The sequence below is a fragment of the Sciurus carolinensis genome, chromosome 2 (genome assembly GCF_902686445.1).
Source record: "Sciurus carolinensis chromosome 2, mSciCar1.2, whole genome shotgun sequence".
Lineage (NCBI taxonomy): Eukaryota > Metazoa > Chordata > Mammalia > Rodentia > Sciuridae > Sciurus > Sciurus carolinensis.
The window spans coordinates 108,379,103-108,404,663 of NC_062214.1; the positions used below are offsets into that span (position 1 = coordinate 108,379,103).

Genomic DNA, 25,561 nt, shown 5'->3' on the forward strand with positions numbered 1-25,561 from the left:
AAAATTATACAAGATATTTATGCCTGTGAAAGAAATACTATCAGATGAATCAATGATTTTTCTTTTATAATTTTTAATACCTTTATTTTATTTATTTTTATGTGGTGCTGAGGATCAAACCCAGTATTTCACACATGCTAGGCGAATGCTCTGCCACTGAGCTACAACCACAACCCAAGAGTGATATGTTTGACTACCAACAAATATAAAGCTTTTGCATCAACATACAAGATAGATATACAAAAATCAGTCTAATTCTTGTGTGCAAATAATGTATAACATAAAAAGAAATTATAAAAACAATTTGATTTATAATAACATCAAAAGAATAAAATGGGGGCTCGGGTTGTGGCTCAGTGGTAAAGCACTTCCTGGTATGTGTGATGCTCTGGATTTGGTCCTCAGTACCACATATAAATAAATAAATAAAATAAAGGTCCATCAACAACTAAAATATATATATATATAGTTTTAAAAAGGATAATATGTTTAGGAATAAATTTAATCAAGTCAATCTAAGAATCGTACTCTGAAAACTATAAAATATTGCTGAAAGAAATTAAAGATAACCTAGCCAGGTAGGATGGTGAACAACTATAATACCAGAGACTAGGGAGCCTGAGGCAGGAAGATCACAAGTTTGAAGCCAGCTTCAGCAACTTAATGAGACTCTGAGCAACTTGGCAAGATCCTGTCTCAAAATAAAAACTAAAAAGGATGGGTTCCACAGTACCACCCAAAAGAAACAAACCTGTAAAAAATAATAAAAAGAAATTAAAGATAGCCTAAATATGCCAGGTGTGGTGGCTGGCTTTGAACTTGTAATCCTGCCTCAGCCTCCCAAGTTGCTGGTATTACAAGCATGCACCAACCTGGCTCTTGTGGTCAATTAATTTTTTAAAAAACTGTGCAATGGGGAAAGAAGACTCTTCTAAATAAATGGTGCTAGAAAAAATGGCTATTCACATATAAAATGATGAAGTTACTCTTTCCTACCATATACAAAAATTAATTTTAAATGGGTCAATGATCTAACTATAAAAAGCTAAACCTCTTTTTTTTTTTTTTTTTTTTTTTTTTGGGTGCTGGGGATCGAACCCAGGGTCTTGTGCTTACAAGGCAAGCACTCTACCGACTGAGCTATCTCCCCAGCCCCAAAGAGCTAAACCTCTAAAATTTTTAGAACAAAGAAAACAAAGGGGATCTTCATATCTGTGAGTTTGTTATAAGTCTCTTAAATATGATATCCTAGCCATGAGCAACAAAAGAAAAAATAGATTAATTAAATGATACTTCATCAAAATTAAAAACTTTTGTGCATCGAAGGCCACTATCAAGAAAGTGAAAAGACGATTCACAAAATAGACAAATATATTTGTGAACCATGTATATAATGAAGGTTTAGTATCCACAGTATACAAAGAATTCTTACAGCTCAACAACAAAGACAAACAATCCATTTTATTTTATTTTTTTGGTACCAGAGATTAAACTCAAGGATAGTTAACCACTAAGCCACGTTCCCTAACCCTTTTTATTTTTTATTCTGAGACAGTCTCTTGAGCCACTGGGATTACAGGCCTATACCATAATGCTCAGCTAAACAATACAATTTTAAAAAAGGGTAAATGGTAGCAGACATTTCTCCAAAGAGGATAAACAAATGGCCAAGAAGTACATGAAAAGATGTTCACCATCATTAGTCATTATGGCTATGTAAATCAAAGCCACAATGAGCTTGCCTAGGATGCTCTAGGCCCTGGGTTAAGTCCCCAGCACCACAAAATAAGCAAACAAACCAAAAACAAAAAACAAAAAAAAATGAATAACCACTTCACATCCACTAGGATGGCAACAGAAAGAGGAAAGCAGGAACAGGGAGAGAAGAAGGAAAGAGGGAAGGAGAGGGAAAAGAAAATATTAAGTGTTGATGAGGTGGAGAAACTGTTAACTCTTGTATATTGCTGGTGGGAATGTGAAATTGTACAGTTATTATAGAAGACAGTTTGGCAATTCCTCAAAAAGCTAAACTCAGAATTACCATATGACTCAGTAATTCTACATCTAGGTATATACCCAAAAGCATTAAAAACAGGAATCAATAAAAACTTGTATGGGTATCTTCATAGCAGTGCTACTCTTTTTTTAACTGAAGGCTTTTCTTTTATTACATCTAAAGAGCTCTTCATAAACCGGTAACATTCAATAGGTAAATGATTGTTTTTTTTAAAGATGTGGATGGACACAACCTCATTCATTCATTCATTCATTCATTCATTCATTCATTCATTTATTTTAATGTGGTGCTCACGATCAAACCAGTGCCTCACACGTGCTATGCATACTAGGTGTAATAGGCAAGTGCTCTACCTCTGAGCCACAACCCCAGCCCCAGGTAAATACTTCTTTTTTTTCCAATGCATGGAATAAATATTTTCACATTTATACAAATGGACATTGGTTTATTACACATCTTTAAAAGCCATTTTACTGGTTTGGCATGCAGTATGGAAATTCTAAAAGAAAGTTTTAAGGCAACGAATCACAGATTTAAGTTCACGGAATTTATGGTGACTTTTATATCTATTTATATACATTTTCCCCTTTGTTAATTAACCAACAGCAGCACACTCTAGGACCACCAGCCAGTATCCCTCCATCTTTCTGAAATCTAAGCTTTGTGTTTAATTAAAAACCAGGATTCAATAGGTACTAATAAAAAGAAATTCTTACTAAAATAAATGTATACATGCTTTAAAAAGTCCTGAAGATCCTGAAAGTTTTATGTACTTGAAATTGTATTAGAAACAATGCTCTTTCCACATTTATTAATTTACAACTGGGGTATATTTTCAATTTCACACATTCATTTCAAAGGGAAATCGGCCAAGAAAATACATCTTTCAGCAGCATAAGTGAATCTTTCTTAAGTCAGTAATGATATAGAATTGTGATAGTCTAAACCAATAATAGAAAAAATTTAATGCTCAAAACAGTTAATCAAGTGTGGCATGGTTAAGTATCAGATTTTTTAAAAGAGATGTGTCCAACAATGCCCACGCAGTAATTAAAAGCCACTTTAACCCTGCCAAACAGCTGTGTGCATCACTCATTTCCACATGCACACACATACAGCACTGCACAGAAGCAAGTATATGTGCACACCATCAAAAAAGTGATACTTTTTTTTTAAGCTTTATTCACATTTATTTACTTATTTTTTAAACACATATGGTGGCCTAAAATTTATTATTTCATGATATCTCAGAATTTGTTTCCAAATGTCTCTGGTCATGGAGTGTAAAAATATTACTTTTTTTTTTTTTTTTGTCTTTATGTTTTGTGTTTATTAAGTTTTTTTTTTTATTGTAAACAAATGGGATACATGTTGTTTCTCTGTTTGTACATGGCGTAAAGGCATACCATTTGTATAATCATAAATTTACATAGGGTAATGTTTGATTCATTCTGTTATTTTTTCCCCTTCCCCCCACCCCTCCCACCCCTCTTTTCCCTCTATACAGTCCTTCCTTCCTCCATTCTTGCCCCCCTCCCTAACCCTAACTCTAACCCTAACACTAACCCCTCCCACCCCCCATTATGTGTCATCATCCACTTATTAGTGATATCATTCATCCATTGGTTTTTTGAGATTGGCTTATCTCACTTAGCATGATATTCTCCAGTTTCATCCATTTGCCTGCAGATGCCATAATTTTATCATTCTTTATGGCTGAGTAATATTCCATTGTATATATATACCACAGTTTCTTTATCCATTCATCAATTGAAGGACATCTAGGTTGGTTCCACAATCTGGCTATTGTGAACTGAGCAGCTATGAACATTGATGTGGCTGTATCTCTGTAATATGCTGATTTTAAGTCCTTTGGGTATAGGCCAAGGAGTGGGATAGCTGGGTCAAAAGGTGGTTCCATTCCAAGCTTTCTGAGGAATCTCCACACTGCTTTCCAGAGTGGCTGTACTAATTTGCAGCCCCACCAGCAATGTAAGAGTGTACCTTTTTCCCCACATCCTCGCCAACACCTGTTGTTGCTTGTGTTCTTGATAATCGCCATTCTAATTGGGGTGAGATGGAATCTTAGGGTGGTTTTGATTTGCATTTCTCTTATTACTAGAGATGTTGAACATTTTTCCATATGTTTGTTGATTGCTTGTAGATCTTCTTCTGTGAAGTGTCTATTCATTTCCTTAGCCCATTTGTCGATTGGATTATTTGCATTCTTGGTGTAGAGTTTTTTGAGTTCTTTATAGATTCTAGAGATTAACGCTCTATCTGAAGTATGATTGGCAAAGATTTTCTCCCACTCTGTAGGCTCTTTCTTCGCATTGCTGATAGTTTCCTTTGCTGAGAGAAAGCTTTTTAGTTTGAATCTATCCCAGTTATTAATTCTTGCTTTTATTTCTTGTGCTATGGGAGTCCTGTTGAGGAAGTCTGGTCCTAAGCCGACATGTTAAAAAAGTGATACTTTTAATAGCGGAAAGGTAGAAAAAATCCAAATGTCCATCAACAGATTAATGAATAAGCAAATGTATGCATACAAGGGAATATTATCCAGTTATAAAAAAAGGAATAAAGCACTGACACATGCCAAACAATCATGGCTGCATTTTAAAGACATTAAGTTAAATCAAAGAAGTCAGACACTAAAGGTCACCTATTTTATGATTATGTTTATATAAACAATCCACAATACATGAATCCACAGAGACAGAAAGCATGTTAATGGCTGCCAGGGACTGTGGGCATGAGAGACCAGGGAGTGACTATTTAATGAGTATGACTTTTCTTTTGGGGTGATAAAAATGTTTTGGAACTAGATAATGATGATGATTGACAACACTGTGAATGCATCGCATGCCGCTGAAATGTATTTGATAAATTTTATTATCACAACAAAAATTATTTTTAATTAAAAAACAAAACAAAACAAAAAAACACTGGCCAGGAGTGACAATACACAACTGTAATCCCAGCTGCTGGGGAGGCTGAAGCAGGAGGATCAAAAGTTCAAGGTCATTATGGACAGTGGGGGATGACCATGTCTCAAAAAGACTGGGAATGTAGCCAAGTGGTAGAATGCTTGCTAGCATACAAGAGGCCCTAGGTTCCATCCCCAATATTGGAAAAACAAAATAAAACAAAACCCTTTTACATGGTAAAGCAAAAAATAAGTCTCATGTCAGGAAGTCAACAGACAAAAAAGAAAACTGTTTTTAAAGTAAAATATAAATGATTAGTATCTTAATTATTTAAAAAGATTTTATACAAATATATAGTACTAATCTACAAAATTCTTAAGCCAAGCGGTCAAACCTGATATACACATTATATACGAGGAACTAATTCCAAGAAAACACCTCACATAAAAAATACATGTCAGGCTCGGGTTGTAGCTCAGTGGTAGAACACTGGCCTGGCATGTGTGAGGCACTGAATTTGATCATCAGGACCACATAGAAATAAACAAAATAAAGGTATTATATCCATCTACAACTAAAAAAAAAATTTTTTTTAATTAAAAAAAAAAAACATGCCAATTGGGGTTGTAGCACGTGTGTGGTCCTGGGTCCAAACCTCAGCAACAAAAACAAACAAAACAAAACAAAACAAAAAAGAAAACAAAAACATGCCAAATAGGTCTGAAGACTCAAGTCGTCTGTAATCCCACTTACTACTCAGGAGGCTGAGGTGGGAGAATCACTTAAGTCCAGGACTTCGAAGTCAGCCTAGGCAACAAAGCAAGATGCTATCTCAAAATGAACAAAAAAGACAAACAAAAATCCCTCTAAAACTAAAATAAAATGAAATAATCAAATAAGCAGGCTACACCAGGAAGGATATGCCTACTAAAATATCATTAAGAAAATCATGGGGCTCAGTGGTAGAACACTTGCCTAGCACGAATGAGGCACTGGGTTCAATACCCAACATTACATAAAAACAAAAAAATAAAATAAAGATAGCATGCAACTACAATTATCTACTCCCCCCCTATATATATGTATATAAAGAAAATTATTATATTCTGGGCCCCCCCCCCCCCCCAACAGTGTCTCACCATGTTGCCCAGGTTGTCCTGGAGCTCCTGTACTCTAGAGATCCTCTGTCAGCCTCATTAGTACCTATAGATGTATGCCACCACATCTGGATTCATTATATTCTAAATACCTTGTAAAAGAGATTTAAAAAGTCAATGTGGTCAGGATAGACCACAGGAAACAGATAGGTATCTCCAGTGACACTATAACATGTTCTAAAAAATAATCTGACAGTTGGCTGGAGTTGTAGCTCAGTGGTAGAGTGCTTGCCAAGAATGTGTGAGGCACTGGGTTCCATTCTCAGTACTGCATATAAATAAATAAAATAAAGGTCCATCAACTACTAAAAAAATTTTTTTAAAATAATAATCTGATAATATGTAAAAGGAGCTATAAGCTTCTTAAGTGCTTTGATCCAGTAATTTCATTCTTAGGATTATACTTTTTTTTTTTTTTTGGGTGCTGGGGTTCGAACCCAGGATTATACTTTTTAAAAATATTTTTATTAGTTGTTGATAAGACTTTATTTAATTAATTTATTTATATGTAGTGCTGAGAATCAAACCTAGTGCCTCACACATGCTAGGCAAGTGCTCTACCACTGAGCCACAACCCCAGTCCAGTAGTGTACTTTTTTTTTTTTTTTTTTTTTTTGCGGTGCTGGGGATTGAACCCAGGTCCTTGGTGCTTACAAGGTAAGCCCGCTACCAACTGAGCTATATCCCTAGCCCCCAGGAGTGTACTTTTAACGGTATACCCAAAATATACCTAGAAACAGAAGATAATTTTTAAAAAAAGTCACAATCACGACAACTAAAATGAGAAAACACAAAGAAATCTAAATAATCAGCAAGAGAGTAATAACCAGTAAGAGTAGAGTAGAGACCAGTGCACACGTATAACTCTACCTACTGAGGAGGCCGAGGCAGGAGGACTCCAAGTTGAAGGCCAGCCTCACAACTTAGCAAGACCCTGTCTCAAAATTAAAAAGCAAAAAGGGCTGGGGATATAGCTCAGTGTTAAAGTGTCCCTGGGTGCTACAAAAGAAAAAAAAAGAAAAAAAGAAACAGAGAGTAGAACTAAATGAACTATTATTATGAACTATTATTATTCCTTAAATAGAACTGAATAAATGTAATATATATGTGTGCACACGCATAAGCTGCATGCTTGTAATTATAGCTATTAGGCTGAGGCAAGAGGAACACAAGTTCAAGGACAGTTTCTCAAAATAAAGTAAAATGCGTAGGGATAGAGCTCTGTAGTAGAGAACTTGGCTAGCACACTGGAGGCCCTGAGTTCAACCCCAGTGCACACATGATGACAAGTATGTAACTACTTGATAAAAAGCATATAAGAAACAATTTCAACTAAAGTAAATAAAAAATAGTATGTGCATTGATTATGCTTCATGGAAAAGAATTTGGGGTTAAAAGTTTAAAAGTCAATAGGTTTTGCCAGGTACGAAGGTGAATACGTTCAATCCCAGCAGTTTGGAAGGGTGAGGCAGGAGAACACACGCTGGAGGAACAGCAAGGGCAACTTAGTGAGACCCTCTCTCCAAATATAAAAATAATAACTGGGTTAGGGATGTGGCTCATTGATAAGAGTGCCCCTGAGTATCTCTCTCTCTCTCTCTCTCTCTCTCTCTCTCACACACACACACACACACACACACACACAAAGTAAGTCAATGTATGCAAACTATATATTCATATATATATATATATACATATATATATATATGTAGGAACATGAATACCTGTTAAAGAGACCAACAAAAATATCTTGAATAAATTAAAAAATGGTAACACTGTCCAGTTTTCAACCTATGTACAAATAACTGCCTATACGCTACTCTGAAAAGTAGGGGCTGGGGTTGTGGCTCAGTGGTAGAGCACTTGCCTAGCATGTGTGAGGCACTTGGGTTCGATTCTCAAAACCACATACAGATAAATAAATTAAATAAAGGCCCATCAACGGTTAAAAAAAAAAAATGAGGAAAACCAAAACAACAAACAAACAAAAAAACAGCAGGGCACAGTGACTTGGGAGGTTGAGGCAGGAGGATCTCCAATTCAAAGCCAGCCACAGAAAAAGTGAGGTACTGTACAACTCTGAGATCCTGCTTCTAAATAAAATACAAAATAGGGCTGGGGATGTGGCTCAGTGGTCGAGTGCTCCTGAGTTCAATTCCTGGTACCCCAAAAAACAAACAAATAAATAAAAAAACCAAAACACTAGACCTTTTAGATATTCTATCTATTTGGAACTGAAGGTAGAAAGAAGACAAGAAGAGTAGGAATGAAAAGCACAGTTTAAGGGAGCTGACCTAAAGCCATACCCTCTTGCTCCAAATTTTCTCTGCTACCAGAAGTTTTTCTTATATTTCCTGAGAATCCACCAAACACAGAGTTATATAGATTAACAGGCATTGTCCATTGATCAAAATCAATACCTCTGAAACAATTAAGTATTCATATTTTACTACACAGTGCTATGAATTTGCTCAATCTGTTTCACATCTATCCTAACACCTAAATGAAGCAATCTGCAATTGGAAGGAGAGGAGGAAGTAGTATTGACCTCCCACTATGCAATTCTTCACAAGCTGTATGTTTCCCCTAGAAAGTTCCATTTCTCAAAACTGTTTACCCTCCCTCTTAAAGTTTCTGTTCATTAACCTAACAAAGTATATCTTTTCTCATTTCTCTAAATAAGCTTAAATTCTTAAGAATAGTATTTAAAAAAAATCAACTCACCTGAAATTTATTATTTAACAGTAAATATGAACAGCTTTAAAAACTTTCTTTGAATTTCTATCTATTTAAACCCTGCTTTTCAACAACAAAACACCCTGCTTTTCTTTTAAATTTTAACACTATTATGTTTTATATACACATAACTTCATTACACAATCATTAGAGTATAATAATGTAGACCTTGATATAGTCTTGTAAACATTATATTCAAAGAAGTCTTTTTAACATAGTATTATTCATCAATTGATTCTTACTTTGCTTCAATTTGTGGAAATCACTGACTCTATCCTTAGTGGCCTGCTTTAATGTATCTGTTTGAATTTTGTGTTCACTCTCCAAGTTTGAGCCTGGAATTAAATGCTGAAGAGGGTTGGAAGGGTTCTGTTTTGAAGTACCAGGGTTTCCATGGTGGTTTACACGGGAACCTATGGGATAAAAACATCAAATTAAAGGAGTGTTAATTCTTTTACAGAAGAATTTCATCAGACCCACTCTTTTAGAAAAGTTAAGAAACCCTTCTATTTGACATTGGGTAGTTAGTCTTTTTTTTTTTTTTATTTGTTCTAATTATTTATACATGACAGCAGAATGCAGTTTGACATATGTACACAAATGGAGCACAATTTCTCATTCCTTTGGCTGTACATGATAGAGGCACACCAGTTATGCAATCATCTATGTATATAGGGTAATAATGTCTGTCTCATTCCACCATCCTTCCCACTCCCAAACCCTCTCCCCTATCCTCACTCCCCTCTGTCTAATCCAAAGCTCCTCCATTTCTCCTTCCCTTACCTCTCATTATGGATCAGCATCCACATATCAGAGAAAACATTAGGTCTTTGGATTTTTGGGTTTGGCTTATTTTGCTTAACATGATATTCTACAGTTCCATCCATTTACCTGCAAATACCATAATTTTATTCTTCTCTATGGCTAAGTAATATTCCATTGTGTATATATACCACAGTTTTCTTTATTCATTCATCAACTGAAGGGTATCTCAGTTGGTTCCACAATCTAGCTATTCTAAATTGAGCAGCTATGAACACTGATGTGGTTGCATTACTGTAGTATGCTGATTTTAAGTCCTTTAGTTATAAACTGAGGAGTGGGATAGCTGGGTCAAATGGTGGTTCCATTTCAAGTTTTCTGAGGACTCTACATACTGCTTTCCACAGTGGTTGCACCAATTTTCAGTCTCACCAGCAATGTATGAGTGTACATTTTTACCCACATCCTCACCAAACTTATTATTGTTTGTATTCTTGATAATTCCCATTCTATCAGACATGAAATCTTTTTTTTTTTATTGTAAACAAATGGGATACATGTTGTTTCTCTTATTTGTACATGGAGTCAAGGCATACCATTTGTGTGATCATAAATTTACATAGGGGAATGTTGTTTGATTCATTCTGTTATTTTTTTTTCCTTCACCCCCACCCCTCCCACCCCTCCCACCCCTCTTTTCCCTCTATACAGTCTTTCCTTCCTCCATTCTTACCACCCTCCTTATCCCTAACCCTAAACCTAACCCTAACCCTAACACTAACCCCTCCGACCCCCCATTATATGTCCTCATCCGCTCATCAGCGAGATCATTCGTCCTTTAGTTTTTTGAGATTGGCTTATCTCACTTAGCATGATATTCTCCAATTTCATCCATTTGCCTGCAAATGCCATAATTTTATCATTAATATGGCAGAGTAATATTCCATTGTAGATACATGCCACAGTTTCTTTATCCATTCATCAACTGAAGGGCATCTAGGTTGGTTCCACAATCTGGTTATGGTGAATTGAGCAGCAGTGAACATTGATGTGACTTCATCTCTATAGCATGCTGATTTAAGTCCTTTGGGTATAGGCCAAGGAGTGGGATCGCTGGGTCAAAAGGTGGTTCCATTCCAAGCTTTCTGAGGAATCTCCATACTGCTTTCCAGAGTGGCTGCACTAATTTGCAACCCCACCAGCAATGTATGAGTGTACCTTTTTCCCACATCCTCACCAACACCTGTTGTTGCTTGTGTTTCTTGATAATCACCATTCTAATTGGGGTGAGATGAAATCTTAGAGTAGTTTTCATTGCATTTCTCTTATTACTAGAGATGTTGAACATTTTTTCATATATCTGTTGATTGCTTATACATCATCTTCTGTGAAGTGTCTGTTCATTTCCTTAGCCCATTTGTTGATTGAATTATTTGTATACTTGGTGTAGAGTTTTTTGAGTTCTTTATAGATTCTGGAAATTAGCGCTCTATCTGAAGTATGAGTGGCAAAGATATTCTCCCACTCTGTAGGCTCTCTCTTCACATTACTGAGAGTTTCCTTTGCTGAGAGAAAGCTTTTTAGTTTGAATCTATCCCAGTTACTGATTCTTGCTTTTATTTCTTGTGCTATGGAAGTCCTGTTAAGGAAGTCTGATCCTAAGCCAAAAATTGAAGGTTTGGACCTACTTTTTTCTTCTATAAGATGCAGGGTCTCTAGTCTGATTGTGAGATCCTTGATCCAATTTGAGTTGAGTTTTGTGCAGGGTGAAAGATAGCGGTTTAATTTCATTCTGTTGCATATGGGTTTCCAGTTTTCCCAGCACCATTTGTTGAAGAGGCTATCTTTTCTCCATTGCAGATTTTTGTCCCCCTTTGTCTAGTATGAGATTGTATTTATTTGGGTTTGTGTCCATGTCCTCTGTTCTGTACCATTGATCTACCTGTCTATTTTGGTACAATACTATGCCGTTTTTGTTACTATTGCTTTGTAGTAGAGTTGAAGATCTGGTATTGCGATATACCCTGCTTCGCTCTTTCTACTGAGGATTGCTTTAGCTATGCTGGGTTTTTTATTCTTCCAGATGAATTTCCATAATTGCTTGCTCTATTTCTGTAAGGTACATCTTTGGGATTTTAACTGGAATTGCATTGAATCTGTATAGCACTTTAGGTAGTATGACCATTTTGACAATATTAATTCTGCCTACCCAAGAACATGGGAGATCTTTCCATCTTCTAAGGTTTTCTTTAATTTCTTTCTTTAGTGTTCTGTAGTTCTCATTGTAGAGGTCTTTCCACCTCTTTGTGAGATTGATTCCCAAGTATTTTATTTTTTTTCGATGCTATTGTGAGTGGGGTAGTTTTCCTAATTTCTCTTTCTCAAGATTCATCACTTATGTATAAAAATGCATTGGATTTATGAGCATTGATCTTGTAACCTGCTACTTTACTGAACTCACTTATGAGTTCTAAAAGTTTTCTGGTTGAATTTCCAGGTTCCTCTAAATATATAATCATGTCATCAGCGAACAGGGATAGTTTGAGTTCTTCTTTTCCAATTCATATCCCTTTAATTTCTTCGGTCTGTCTAATTGCTCTGGCTAGAGTCTCAAGGATGATGTTGAACAGAAGTGGTGAAAGAGGGTATCCCTGCCTTGTTCCAGTTTTTAGAGGGAATGCTTTCAGTTTTTCACCATTTAGAATGATATTGGCCATGGGCTTAGCATAGATGGCTTTTACAATGTTAAGGAATGTTCCCACTACCCCAATTTTTTCTAGTGTTTTGAGCATGAAGGGATTCTGTATTTTATTGAATGCTTTTTCTGCATCTATTGAAATAATCATGTGATTCTTAACTTTAAGTCTGTTGATATGGTGAATGACATTTATTGATTTCCGGATGTTGAACCAACCTTGCAATCCCTTGGATAAACCCACTTGATCGTGGTGCACTATCTTTTTAATATGTTTTGATGCGATTTGCTAAAATTTTGTTTAGAATTTTTGCGTTGATGTTCATTAAGGATATTGGTCTGAAATTTTCTTTCCTCTGGTTTAGGTATCAGGGTGATATTGGCTTCATAGAATGAGTTTGGAAGGGTTCCCTCTTCTTTTGTTTCATGGAATACTTTGAGGAGTATTGGAATGAGCTCTTCTTTGAAGGTTTTGTAGAACTCAGCTGAGAACCCATCTGGTCCCGGACTTTTCTTTGTTGGTAGGCTTTTGATGACCTCTTCTATTTCATTGCTTGAAATTGATTTATTTAAGTTGTGTATGTCCTCCTCGTTCAGTTTAGGTAATTTCATATGGTCTCTAGAAACTTGTTGATGTCTTCCGAGGTTTTCTGTTTTGTTGGAGTATAGATTTTCAAAATAGCTTCTAATTATGTTTTGTATTTTCAGTCGTGTCTGTTGTGATATTTCCTTGTCATTCCGAATTTTAGTAATTTGACTTTTCTCCCTCTTTCTCTTTATTAGTGTGGCTAAGGGTTTATCAATTTGTTTATTTTTTCAAAGAACCAACTATTTATTTTTGTTGAATTTTTTCCGATTGTTTCTTTGTTTCATTCGTTGATTTTCAGCTCTGCTTTTAACTATTCCTGTCTTCTACTACTTTTTGGTGGTGTTTTTGCTCTTCTCTTTCTAGGGCTTTGAGCTGTAGTGTTAAGTCATTTATTTGTTGATTTCTACTTCTTTTGTTGAGTGCGCCCCATGAAATAAATCTTCCTCTAAGTACTGCTTTTATAGTGTCCCAGAGATTTTGATATGATGTATCTTTGTTCTCGTTACTTCTAAGAATTTTTTTATTTCCCTCCTGATGTCTTCTGTTATCCATTCATCATATAATAGTGTATTATTTAATCTCCAGGTATTGGAGAAGTTTCTGTTTTTTATTCTGTCATTTATTTCTAATTTCAATCCATTATGATCTGATAGAGTACAAGGTAGTATCTCTATCTTCTTGTATTTGCTAACAGTAGCTTTGTGGCATAAAACATGGTCTATTTTAGAGAAGGATCCATGTGCTGCTGAGAAGAAAGTGTATTCGTTCTTTGTTGGATCGTATATTCTATATATGTCGGTTAAGTCTAAATTATTGATTGTGTTATTGAGATCTATGGTTTCTTTATTCAATTTTTGTTTGGAAGATCTATCCAGTGGTGAGAGAGGTGTGTTAAAATCGCCTAGTATTATTGTGTTGTGGTCTATTTGATTTCTGGAATTGAGAAGGATTTGTTTGACGTACGTGGATGAGCCAATGTTCGGGGCATAGATATTTATGATTGTTATGTCTTGCTGATTTATGCTTCCCTTAAGCAGTATGTAATGTCCTTCTTTATCCCTTCTCCTAGTTTGGCTTGAAGTCCACATTATCTGAAATGAGGATGGATACTCAGCTTTTTGCTGTGTCCGTGTGCATGTATGTTTTTCCATCCTTTCACCTTTAGGTCTATGGGTATCTCTTTCTATGAGATGAGTCTCTTGCAGGCAGCATATTGTTGGATTTTTCTTTTTAATCCAATCTGCCAGTCTGTGTCTTTTGAGTGATGAGTCTCCGGCCAATTAACATTCAGGGTTATTATTGTGAATGATTTGTATTCCCAGTCATTTGACTCATTTGTGTTTTTGACATGATTTGATTTCTCCTTTATTTGGCTACTCCTTAGGCTAGTTCCTCCCGTTGCTGATTTGCATCATTGTTTTTCATCTCTTCCTCATGTAATATTTTGCTGAGAATGTTCTGTAATGCCGGCTTTCTTTTTGTAAATTCCTTAGCTTTTGTGTATCATGGAAGGATCTTAGTTCGTCGTCAAATCTGAAAGGTAAGTTTTTGCTGGGTATAAATTCTTGGTTGGCATCGTTTTCTTCAGGGCTTGGTAAATGTTGTCCAGGCCCTTCTAGCTTTTAGGGACTGATGTGAAACAATCTGCTGATATTCTTATTGGTTTCCCCTGAATGTAATTTGATTCTTTTCTTCTCGCGGCCTTTAAAATTCTGCCTTTTATTTGTATTTAGGTATTTTCATAATAATGTGCCTTGGTGTGGGTCTGTTGTAATTTTGTATATTTGGAGTCCCTGTAAGCCTCTTGTACTTGGTTTTCCACTTCATTCTTCAGATTTGGGAAATTTTCTGATATTATTTCATTGAATAGATTGTTCATTCCTTTGGTTTGTTTCTCTAAGTCCTTCCTCAATCCCAATACTTCTTAAATTTGGCCTTTTCATGATATCCAATAATTCTTGTAGATTCTGTTCATGATTTCTTACCATCTTCTCTGTTTGGTCAACTTTGTTTTCAAGATTAAATATTTTGTCTTCAGTGTCTGAGGGTCTGTCTTCCAGGTGTTCTATCCTATTGGTTATGCTTTCTATGGAGTTTTTAACTTGGTTTATTGTTTCCTTCATTTCAAGGATTTCTGTTTGTTTTTTTTTTCAGTATCTCTAACTCTTTATTGAAATGATCTCTTGCTTCCCGTATTTGCTCTTTTAACTGTCGACTGGAGCGATCATTTAATGCCTGCATTTGCTCTTTCATCTCCTCCAATGCCTGCATTTATTTGCTCTTTCATCTCCTCGTTTGCTTCCCTGATTGTTTTAATTATGTATGTTCTGAACTCCCTTTCTGACATTTCTTCTGCTGCGCTGTCATTGGGTTTTATTGATATAGTTTCTAGGTTTGTTTGGGACATTTTCTTCCCTTGTTTTCTCATATTGGTCAGATGTCAGTGGGACTCTGAGATATTGCAGATTTCCTCTATTGGCTTATAGTGTCCCTGTAAATTTCCAGTGTATCACCTCCCAGCCTTCAGTAGCCTGAAGTCTTGGAGGAACTTGAAAATGCAGTGCTTCCGAAGAAAGCTGCCCCTAGCCCGCTACTGGTTCCAGGGCTTGGAGCTGGTTCTGTGCAGAAAGTCTCACACTGGAGGGCCTGCTCCAAGAAGCTGGCTGTGTGGGAGGAGCCCACCGCCGGAGTGAGCAGGGCTGCCTGGGGAAGACTCTAGCTGCCCTGCCCTGCTCTGATAAGCCGCCCCTATCCGTGCGAGACGCCCCTATCCGTGCCTGCAGCCCAGGCCGAGCTTCACCCGGTGGGGGAGACTCACCCCGTGGCTCTATTTTAGTCCGAGTCTCTCAATGCCTCCCCTTCTTGAATCCTGGGTTCTGTAGCAAGTGGAGATGCAGTCACCCTCTAGTTTGCCATCTTGGATCACCCTGTGGAAAGAGCCTGCGGCTGGAGGGGGCAGGGCCGCCTGGAGAAGTCTCTGGCTGCCCTGCCCTGGTCCCAGAGGCTGCCTGTGGGTCAGAGCTCTCTGCTGGCTCGGGGACTTGTGGCTGGCTCTGTGTAGAATGGCTCTCACTGGGCGGTCTGCTCCGAGAAGCTAGCCTTGAAGGCGCCTCCTGCCAGAGGGAGCCAGGTTGCTTGGGGAAGTCCCTGGCTGCCCTGTCCTGGTCCCTGAAGCTGCCTGCGGGCCGGAGCTCGATGCGCTGGCTCCGGGACTTGGAGCTGGTTCTGTGCAAAAAGGCTCTGACTGGGGGGCCTGCTCCGAGAAGCTGGAGAAGCTGGCCGTGTGGGAGGAGCCCACCGCAGGAGTGCGCAGGGCTGCCTGAGGAAGACTCTAGCTGCCCTGCCCTACTCTGATAAGCTGCCCTTATCCGGGCCTGCCGCCCAGGCCGAGCTTCACCTGGTGGGGGAGACTCACCCCATGGCTGTATTTCAGTCTGAGTCTCTCAATGCTTCCCCTTCTTGAATCCTGGGTTCTGGAGCGACTGGAGATGCAGTCACCCTCTAGTCTGCCATCTTGGATCACCGAGATGAAATCTTAAGAGTCGTTTTGATTTGCATTTCTCTAATTGCTCGAGATGCTGAACATTTTTTCATCTATGTGTTGATCAACCGAATTTCTTCTGTGAAGTATCTGTTCATTTCCTAAGCCCATTTATTGATAGGGTTACTTGTTTGTTTTTTTTTTTGCGGTGCTGGGGATTGAACTCAGGGCCTTAGTGCTTGTGAGGCGAGCACTCTACCAACTGAGCTATCTCCCCAGCCCGGGTTACTTGTTTTTTGGTGTTACGTTTTTTGAGTTCTTTATAAATCCTGGAGATTAGTGCTCTTTCTGAGGTGCATGTGGTAAAGATTTTCTTCCACTCTATAGGCTCTCTCTTCTCATTATTGTTTCCTTTGCTGAGAAGCAACTTTTTAGTTTGAATCCATTCCATTTACTGATTCTTGATTTTACTTCTTGTGCTATAGGAGTCTTGTTAAGTAAGTCAAGTACTAAGTCGATATGATGAAGACTTGGGCCTACTTTTTCTTCTATTAAGCACAGGGTCTGTTCTAGTGCCTAAGTCTTTGGTTCACTTTGAATTGGTTTCTGTGCAGGGTGAGGGATTTAATTTCATTTTGCTATGTATGAATTTTTAGTTTTCCTTGCACCATTTGTTGAAGAGGCTATCTTTTCCCCAATGTATGTTTTTGGCCTTTGTCTAGTATGAGATAACCATATTTATGTGGGTTTGTCTCTGTGTCTTCTATTCTGCACCACTGGTCTACATGTCTATTTTTGTGCCAATACCATGCCATTTTTGTTACTATTGCTCTGTAGAATAGTTTAAGGTCTGGTATTGTGATGCCTCCTGCTGCTAAGGATTGCTTCAGCTATTCTAGGTCTCTTATTTTTACAAATGGATTTCATTATTGCTTTTTCTAGTTCTATGAAGAATGTTATTGGGATTTTAATAGGAATTGCATTAAATCTGTAAATGCTTTCAGTAGTATGGTCATTTTGACAATATTAATTCTGTCTATCTAAGAACATGGGAGATTTTCCATCTTCTAAGGTCTTCTTCAATTTCTTTCTTAGTGTTCTGTAGTTTTCATTGTAAAGGTCTTTTGCCTCTTCTGTTAGACTGATTCCCAAGTATTTATTTTTTTTGAGGCTATTGTGAAAGGAGTGGTTTTCCTAATTTCTCTTTCAGTGGATTCATCACTGATGTATAGAAATGCATTTGATTTATGGTTATTGATTTTATATCCTGCTACTTTGCTGAATTCATTTATTAGTTCTAGAAGTTTTCTGGTGGAATATTTTGGATCTTCTCAATATAGAATCATGTTTTTGGCAAACAGTGATAGTTTGAGTTCTTCTTTTCCTATTCATCTCTCTTGAATTTCTTTCATCTAATTGCTCTAGCTAGAGTTTTAAGGGACTATGTTAAACAAGTGGTAAAAGAGGGCATCCCTGTCTTGTTCCAGTTTTTAGAAGGAATGCTTTAGTTTTTCTCCAATTAGAATGATGTTGGTCTTGGGTTTAGCATATGTAGGTTTTACAATGTTGAGGTATGTTTCTACTATCTCTAGTTTTCCTAGTGTTTTAAACATGAAGGGGTGCTATATTTGTCAAATGTGTTTTCTGCATCTATTGAGATAATCATATGATTATTGTGTTTAAGTCTATTGATGTGATGAATTATGTTTATTGATTTTCATATGTTAAATCAACCTTGCATCCCTGGGATGAACCCCACTTGATCATGGTGCACTATCTTTTTAATATGTTTTTGTATGTGATTTGCCAGAATTTTATTGAGAATTTTTGCTTCTATATTCATGAGGGATATTGGTCTGAAGTTTTCTTTCCTTGATGCAGTCCCTGTCTGGTTCTGGTATAAGGGTTTGGAAGGGTTCTCTCCTTTTTATTTCATGGAATAATTTGAGGGGTATGAATGTTAATTCTTCTTTGAAGGTCTTGCAGAACTCGGCTGAGAATCTGTCTGGTCCTGAGCTTTACTTGGTTGGTAGGCTTTTGATGGCGTCTTCTACTTTATTGCTTGAAATTGATCTGTTTAAATTGTGTATGTCCTCCTGATTCAGTTTGGGTAGATCATATGTCCTCTAGAAATTTGTCGATGTCTTTGAGATTTTCTATTTTATTGGAGTATAAATTTTCAAATAGTTTGATTATCTTCTGTATTTCAGTAGTATCCATCATATTTCCTTTGTCATCACAAATTTTAGTAATTTGAGTTTTCTCTCTCATTCTCTTCATTAGCGTAGCTATGCATTTATCAATTTATTTTTCACAAAGAACCAATTTTTCATTTTGTCAATTTTTTGAATTGTTTCTTTTGTTTAAATTTTATTGATTTCAGCTCTGAATTTAATTATTTCCTGTCTTCTATTGCTTTTGGTGTTGATTTCTTCTTTTTCTAGGGCTTTGAGATGAAATGTTAGGCCATTTATTTGTTGACCTTTTATTCTTTTAATGAACAAGTTCAATGCAATGAACTTTCCTTTCAGCACTGCCTTCATAGTGTCCCAAAAATTCTGGTATGTTGTATTGGTGTTCTCATTTACCTCTAAGTAATTTTTTTATTTCCTCCTTGATTTCTTCTGCTATCCATTCATCATTCAATACTGTATTATTTAGTTTCCAGGTGTTGTAGTAGCTTCTATATTTTATTTCATCATTGATTTCCAGGTTCATTCCATTATGATCTGATAGAATGTAGGGTAGTATTTCTATTTGCTATGAGTTGCTTTGTGCATACCATATAATCTATTTTAGAGAAGGATTCATGTGATGCTGAGAAGAAAGCATATTTGCTCGTTGATAGATGAAACACTCTAGGTCCATTAATCTAAAGTATTGATTGTGTTATTTAGTTCTACAGTTTCTTTGTTTAGTTTTTATTTGGTAGATACATCCAATGGTGAGCAAGGTGTGTTAAAGTCATCTAGTATTATTGTGTTGCAGTCTATTTCATTTTTGAAATTGAGAGGGGTTTGTTTGATGTACATAGATGCTCAGTTGTTTGGGGCATAAATATTTATGATTGTTAGGTCTTACTGATGTACAATTCCCTTATGCAGTATAAAACGTCCTTCTTTATCCCTTCTAACTCTGGCTTGAAGTTAATTTTATTTCATATGAGGATGGAAATCTCTGCTTGTTTATGCAGTCCGTGTGAGTGATATGTTTTTCCCAACCTTTCACCTTCAGTTTGTGGATGTCTTTTCCTAGGAGGTGAATCTCTTGAAAACAGCGCATTGTTGGATCTTGTTTTCTAATCCAATCTGCCAGTCTATATCTTTTGATTGATAAGTTTAGATCATTAACGTTCAGGGTTATTATTGAGACATGATTTGTATTTCTGGTCATTTTATTTTTGGTTTTTAATTGAACTTAGTTTCTTCTTTGATTGACTTTTCCTTTAGTGTAGTTTCTCCCTTTGCTGTTTTTTTCATTTCTTCTCATGGAATATTTTGCTAAGAATGTTCTGTAGCGCAGGCTTTCTAGGTGTGAATTCTTTTAACTTTGTTTATCATGGAAGGTTTTTATTTCATCTTCAAATCTGAAGTTTAGTTTTGGTAAATATAAAATCTTGGTTGACATCCATTTTCCTTCAGAGCCTGATATGTATTATTCCAGGACCTCCTGGCATTGAGGATCTGGGTTGAGAAATCAGTTGAGATCTAAATTGGTTTCCCCCTATATGTAATTTGATATTTTTATCTCATAGTCTTTAAATTCTATCTTTATTCTGTATGTTAGTCATTCTCATTATAATGTGCGTTGGTGTGGGTCTGCTGTAATTTTATACATTTGGAGTCCTGTTAGCCTCTTATAGTTGATTTTCCATTTTATTCTTTGGATCTGAGAAATTTTCTGATATTATGTCATTGAAAGATTGTGTATTTCTTTGTCTTCATGCCTTCATCTATCCCAGTAAATCTTAAATTTGGTCTTTCATGTTATTCATTTAAGTTTTTTGTTGTTGTTTGTTTTTTAAGCTCTACTTTAATTACCAATGTGGTTTAAGCTATGGGAAGTTTGACAATCATTCTCAAATGAGTATGTTCATTACCAATTATAAACCTATTCACCAAAGGGATATATATATACAGTAAAATTCCAAAGATTAATATAGCAATGATATCCATTTCTTTTCTTCCCTCCAAATTCCATATTGCTGTCAGAATTCTCTAAAATCCAGTAAGGTTTTTGAAATTTCTAGTTCTTTATTGCCTTCATTTGTACAATGACTCACAATTAACACTTGATTTTTTCTTAGCAGTATCTCCTTGAGATAACCTCTAATTTTTTCCCCTTATCAAAGTTTGATTAGATCTGTATTACTATTAATTTTGGAATCATAAACCTTCTGTGCCACTGATTTCTATATCTTTCCTTTCCGTGATCTCCCCAAAGCACCTCCTTTCAATCATTCTCATTTTAGAACACTTCTATAAAATCAAATAGGTGTTCAACAGAAAACAAACATATTCATAAGTATACAGTAAGGCCTTCTACACAGTAATAATTTGTAGAAGGCCTCTGTAAGATAACTATGAATACAGTTTTTACAACTGAGCAACACAACCAGCTCTATGAACACATTCTAAAGGAAGGTAAATTTATACAGCCTGAAGGTCAGGCGTGGTGTTGCCTGCCTGAAGTCCCAACTATTCAGGAGGCTAAGGCAGGGGAATTGAGAATTTAAGGCCAGCCTGAGCAACATAGGCAACACAGCAAGACCCTGTCTGTAAAATAAAACAAAATAAAAAGAAAACTACATAGCCTGGAAGAGATGAAAGGGAATATAGTTCTGAGTGGAACAACAAATAATTCTTCTGCTCTTAAGAAAGACCTCAAGGGCTGAGGATACAGCTGAGTTGATAGAGTGCTTGCCTTACAAGCACAAGGCCCTGGGTTCAATCCCCAGCACCAACCAAAAAAAAAAAAAAGACTCCAATGATTCATTAAAGTGTAGTTTTAGATCATTATTTCTCCCTGACCTTTTACCAGTCATTTACTATATAACAATACCTGACCAATAAAATAGTTTTTAAATGGAATGCCAAGAATAAGACTTCATACCTGGAGCCATATTTTGGGAGAGAGGTTGTCCAGTTGGAAGATGGGAGATTGCTTGATGACTTTCATGCTGAGAAACTAAAACAGGAGGCTCTTTAAAACTAAAAAAAAAAAAAAAAAAAAATTCACATTATTCCTAACTGACATGTTTTCTAAAATAAACCAACTACTATAGCTGGGCATGGTGTAAATCCCTATAATCCCAGTGACTCGGGAGCTTGAAACAGGAGGATCACAAGTTTGAGGCCAACCTCAACAATTTAGGAGAACCCTCAGCAACTTAGCCAGACCTTATCTCAAAATAAAAAATATAAAAGGCTGGGGAGCTGGAATCCCAGTGATTCAGGAGGGTGAGACAAGAAGATTACAAGTCTGAGGCTAGCATTGACAACCTAGGGAGACCCTATCTCAAAACAAAAATAAAAAGGGCTGGGGATATAGCTCAGTGGTAAAGCACCCCCAGGTATTCAATACCCAATACGAAAAAACAAAGAAACAAACAAAAACCCCAACACCATGAATCTATACTACACTATCTATGATTCTTATTCTAATTTTTTAATCCTTATAGCTGGTATACTAAATCATTTATGGTTACTAATTGATACATTATACCACCCACAATAGAATTTTGGTGATTAACAAATATGACCAGAATATAAACTCCTAAGAGTATAAACTCTGTCTTGTTGATTACTACACCCAACTATTTAAATAGTGTCTGGGACATAACAGAGACTCAATGAAGATTTAAATGAATAAATACATACATCTTTTCAGATATAGGGAATTTCAACAGTGAGAACTTTAATATAGGTGGTACAAATAAAATAAGGATTTACAGATTAGGCAAAACATTAAGAACATGCTATCTGCAGTTGCTAAGATTTTAAATAAAACTTGCTGGGTGTAGATAATACACGCCTCTCATCCTAGCTACTTGGGAGGCTGAGGCAGAAGGATTACAAGTTCAAAGCCAGTCTCAGCAAGTTGGGAAGCCCTGTGTCAAAATGATTTGAGTTTGTAAATGTTCCTATAGAAAATTTAGAAATGTAGATAAGCACAAATGATTTTTTTTTTTTTTTTTTGGCAGTGCTAAGAATGTAACCCAGGACCTTGCATATGCTGGGCAAGTATCCTACCACAGAGATATATACCTAGCTCTGCAAAGAAATTTAACTGTAATTCCTCTATTTAAGATAATCACTACTATCATTTGGAGTGTGTCTCCCTGTGTGTTTTTTTCTGTTTTCTATACATTATACTATCCTATACCTTAAAGAAAATTAGGATCTTCTCTATATTACTTGGTGGTTTTCTTTTTGAGACAGGGTCTTGTCATGTTGCCCAGGCTGGTCTTGCAATTGTGATCCTCCTGCTTTACTCTCCTGAGCAGCTGGAATTATGGGCATGTGCCACCACACCCAATTGTATATATTACTGTTTTATAATCTTATTTTAAATTCTCATTTATACATATTTTCCATGTCCTTCCACTTCTTCTAAGTATTCCCAAATGATAGTGCTGAATCAAAAAATCCCACTTTTCTAGGACTGGTTAGAGAGGCTACCACAAGGACTTTATGGCCTCATTAACTGCATCAGTTAATTCAGTAGGCCAATAGACTTATACTTCTAGGAAAATGTAATGTAATTTGTGTCCTGTAAATACTTTATTTCTACGTTTTTACTTTGCTTTTTGTTTGCTTTCCTTTTCAGTTTCCTTTAAAAGTCCCTTTTAAAAACCTCTGGATTTGTTTTTGTTGAACTAAAGAGGTTATTATACCTAGAATAGGACAGATTTCCCAGTAGCCAGAAGTAATAGTAATAGTTAATGGTACAAAAAATAAATGAAGATGTAGAAAAATGATAGTGGATTTGGAGACAACTAAGAGTGCTAACCTTATCACTCCAATTTTATATAAGGGTTGTCTGACTTTTTTCTATGTACATGCAAGTACGTAATTTTTCCACCATAAAAATGAGATTATATTATACTCGTTCTCTTGAAACTTGCTTTTTCATTTCAAAAATCAAAACTAGGCTGGGGTTGTGGCTCAGTGGTAGAGCCACTTACTTAGCACATGTGATGGCACTGGGTTCGATCATCAGTACCACATAAAAATAAATAAATAAAGGTATTGTGTTCACCTACAACTAAAAAATATTTTTTAAAAATCAGAACTATCTTGTGTGCAATAAATATGGCTCAACATCACCTTTTTTCCCCTTAGGGGTGGTCCTGGGGGTTGAACCCAAAAGACCTCCACCATTGAGTCACAATACTAGCCCTTTTGATTTTATTTTTGAGGACAGGGTCTGGCTAAATTGTTGAGGCTGCTCTCTAACTCATGATCAGCCTCAGCCTTCCAGGTTGCTGGGATCATCAGTGTGCGCCACATTACTCAGCTTCAACATCACCATTTTTAATGAAAACATATCCACATTTTTGGATGTAACAAAACTTCCTGTATATTTATGTGGTTTTTAATTTGTCATTATAAACAATTTTATGATGTGCATTTTTTTTTTTCCTTTTTTTGTGGCACAGGGGATTGAACCCAGTAGTAGTCTTTCACTGAGCTACAGCCCCAGTTCTTTTTCCTTTTTCTCTTTTTTTAATTTTAATTTTTTTGGTATCAGAGATTCAACCAAGGGCACTTAAACAATAAGCCACATCCCCAGTCCTTTTAATTTTTTTATTTTAAGACAGGGCCTCCCTAAGTTGCTGAGGCTGGCTTTGAACTTGTAGTATACTTGCCTCAGCCTCCTGAGCTGCTGGGATTACAGGCATGTGCCACTGGGTCAGGTTTCTGATGAGCATTTCTGTACATGAATTAACTGGGTAAATTCTAAGACAGAAAGTCAATGGCTATGGATACTTCTCAAACAAATTAAGAGAAACCCAGGAATAAATGTAAGATCAAAGATAATAAAAGTGTGGGGGAAAATTAGATGTTGAAAAGACTGCAAAAAAATCATATGATTTATGATATTGAAGCAGTTCTATCTCTTTATATTTTACCCTTGCCCTCTTTGTTGGGAATCATTGAGCCAGGAAAAATATACAAGTCAATGAGAACAGCATGTACTATCAGAAAATATGATTAATAACTAAGTTGCTGACTTATTATCATTGATAAAGTCATTATTAAGGAAAAGTACCAAAGATAAAATAATAAAACATATCTATCACAAAATAAAACACAATATATAAAAACTACTAGGGCATCCACATTTTTTATTTGTCATTTTTGTGGTGCTGGGGATTGAACCTAGTGTATCTAGGTTGTAGAGGCAAGCACTCTACCACCAAGCTACATATAGTAGCCCTTTTATTTTTGATTTTGAGACAGGGTCTTGCTAAGTGCCAAGGTTGGCCTTGAACTTGTGAACTTCCTGTCTCAGTCCCCCAAGTAGTAGGGATATAGGTATGTACCATTGTGCCTGGATCCAAATGTGTGTGTGTATTTCCCCCCGCCCCCAGTGCTGGGGATTGAATCCAGGGCCTTGTGCTTACAAGGCAAGCATTCTACAACTGAGTTATATCCCCAACCCCAAGTGTATAGTTTTTATCCTATCATTGTTCTTTTTTTTTTTTTTTTTTTTTTTTTTTGCAGTGATGGGGATTGAACCCAGGGTGCTTTGTGCTTGCAAGGCAAGCACTCTACCGATCGAGCTATCTCCCGCCCAGTTTTTTATATTCTTTATAAAAGAAAGTTATGGTGTAGAAACTCGATTATTCAACAACATTTATTAAGTATCTTATATACGCTACACACGGTTCTAAAAAGGTGAAGAATTATCAGGTGAACAAAACAGACCTGGTTATTACTCTGTGAAGTTTATATTTTTGTTAGATAGAAAATAAGTAAACAAGAAAAGTAAATGGTACAATACGGATATCAAAGTGAAAAGTGCTATGTAAAATTAAAACAGGGATATGTGACAGAGAGTGGTAGACAGTTAGTTCTGGAAAAGGCCCTTTTTGCAGAGGATACTTTTGAGCTGAGATGCTGGAATAAAACCTGAAGGAAGACTATTCAAGCAGAGGATAGCAAACATAAAGGACTTGGGACAGAAGCATG

At 36.4% G+C, this 25,561-nt stretch overlaps 1 protein-coding gene across 1 annotated transcript in view; it reads right to left on the reverse strand.

Moving 5' to 3' along the window:
* Positions 1-25,561, reverse strand: part of Golm2 (golgi membrane protein 2) — a 127,788-nt gene that overhangs the window by 38,756 nt on the left and 63,471 nt on the right. Inside the window, 2 exon segments of the mRNA XM_047539182.1 lie at positions 9,080-9,250; positions 21,477-21,566. Coding sequence (XP_047395138.1) covers positions 9,080-9,250; positions 21,477-21,566 — 261 coding nt within the window.